This window comes from Vipera ursinii (genome assembly GCF_947247035.1).
Source record: "Vipera ursinii genome assembly, chromosome: 9".
Lineage (NCBI taxonomy): Eukaryota > Metazoa > Chordata > Lepidosauria > Squamata > Viperidae > Vipera > Vipera ursinii.
In genome coordinates, this window is record NC_139523.1 from 5,500,225 (window position 1) to 5,502,248 (window position 2,024).

The 2,024-nt window shown below is 48.2% G+C and overlaps 1 protein-coding gene across 1 annotated transcript in view; it reads left to right on the plus strand.

Annotated features, from left to right (window-relative positions):
- Window positions 1-1,460: 1,460 nt before the first annotated feature.
- Window positions 1,461-2,024, plus strand: part of ADGRB2 (adhesion G protein-coupled receptor B2) — a gene marked incomplete at both ends in the record, with an annotated part of 197,112 nt that continues 196,548 nt past the window's right edge. The window contains 3 exon segments of the mRNA XM_083370077.1: window positions 1,461-1,844; window positions 1,846-1,932; window positions 1,934-2,022. Of these exon segments, the coding sequence (XP_083226203.1) occupies window positions 1,461-1,844; window positions 1,846-1,932; window positions 1,934-2,022 (560 nt within the window).

Sequence of the window (2,024 nt, forward strand, 5' to 3'; positions counted from 1 at the left end):
ACTTTTTGAGGTATGGGTTTCAGGTTTCAAGTTCTCAATAAGTTAGAATCAGACCATCAGAGGAAAGACCAGTCGTAAATCTGAAATTCTCTGGGATCTGAGATCTACAGGAGTTCTTCTAGGAATGCCCCTTGGTTGGTCAGAAGGCACTTCTGCATTGCTTTCAAGTTAGGACCATCCTCAGGGTTTGGTAAGAAAAGTCAAGTTGTTGGCTACAACAGCGTGATTGAAGCTCTTCCCTTTTTTTATGTGCACCAAAGGTTTGATGCATGTCAGAGGGAGAGGTTCAATCACAGCCTCACAGCATATTTTGTTTTGGCTTTTTTTTTACTGTCATGGAAGTCTGATGAATTGAGAAGTGAGATGATTGAAATAATAAACCTGTATGTATTATTAAGAGCTGGGTGTGGGACTGTCCTTTGGGAAGATCAAGTCAGGCTTACTTTCTTTATCTCTTTAAGAAAGTAAGTTGGGAGGGAGGAGCCAGAGGGCCCCTGGAAAGCAAAGGCATTGTTGAGCCTAATGTTCATGTGAGAAGGTCATGATGCTTTGCGTGTGGATCTCCAAACAGCCTCTAGACATGATCTGTTTTGCTTCTGCTGTGGGACCCATTGGTCTAGGGCAGGGGTAGGCAACCTCGGCTCTTTTATGACTCATGGACTTCAACTTCCTCCAGAGTTCCTCTGGGAGTTGAAGTCCATGAGTCATAAAAGAGCCAAGGTTCCCCACCCCTGGTCTAGGGTTGTTGTTTTTTTTTAATGAAAACAGAATGTCCCCACCTGTGGAAAGTGTGACAATCAACTCACTTCTCCCTTAGTTTACAAAGAGATGTCTCAAATTTGGAGGAAAATCTAGAGAAGCTGAAATGGTTTCAAAAGATTCCTCCTCCTCCTCCCTCCTCCTCCACAGAATTAGGGAGGCATCTGTCTGAGCTGCTTCCAAATGAAGAACCTCTGGGAGGTGAAACATGGGGAAGCAAAGTATGTCTCAACCCCAGTAGATAAGCCAGATTGGGAAATCAACTCTGCAGGAAGGCTAGAACTATTTTTTATTAAGGTTGGCTAAAATAACAAAATCTTGCAAGTCTGATTATGCTGTCCTCCTCCTCCTCCTCCTCCTCCTCCTCCTCCTCCTCCTCCTCTTCCTCCTCCTCCTCCTCCTCCTCCCAGAATTAAAAAATAGAGGTAATGTTCTGATTCTTTTTAATGCAAATTTTAAAAAGCTTTCTTGACTCCGTTACAGGGGGGAGTATTACGTAGGATTGCCACCTTGAGTTACTGCACTTATAAAGTAATAAAGGCAGGATAAAAATCTAATAAATAAAATAAGTACACCAGTCCTACCTTTACACCTTGCAAGTCTGCGTGGCAGCAAGGGGAACGGGCCCTGCGGCAGCTTCTCCCCATCCTCTGGCGTAACCGTTTTCTCTCTTTCTCTCTCCGAAGGGCAAATGTCATAGGATGAACCCTACTGGACCATTCTTACTGTCTGTGATATCGTGTCTGGTGTGGCTGTCCTGGGGCTTTGATCCAGCTCCAAGTGCTTGCTCCGCCTTGGCCTCCGGGGTCCTCTACGGATCCTTTTCCTTGAAGGACCTCTTCCCCACCGTCTCCACCGGCTGCTCATGGACCCTGGAGAACCCAGATCCCACCAAATACTCTCTGTATCTCAAGTTCAACCGGGAGGAGCAGGTCTGCACCCACTACTCGCCCATGGTGCTTCCGCTGGACCATTACCTCTCCAATGACACCTGCAGCCAGCCCAGAGCCACCGCCTTGCCCCAGGAGGGGAGAGAGGAAGAGGAGGAAGAGGAGGAGGAAGCGGGCTTGGAGCTTTGCCAAGGCGGGGGGGCCCTTTGCCTTTTTTCATTTCGACAAGAACTTTGTGCAGCTCTGCCTGGCGGAGGAGCCCGAAGCAGCCAGCCGCTTGCTGCCCCCCCGAAGCCGTGGAGTTCCGCTTTGTCGAAGTCCTCCTGATCAACAACAACAACTCCAGCCAGTTCACCTGCAGTGTGCTCTGCCGGT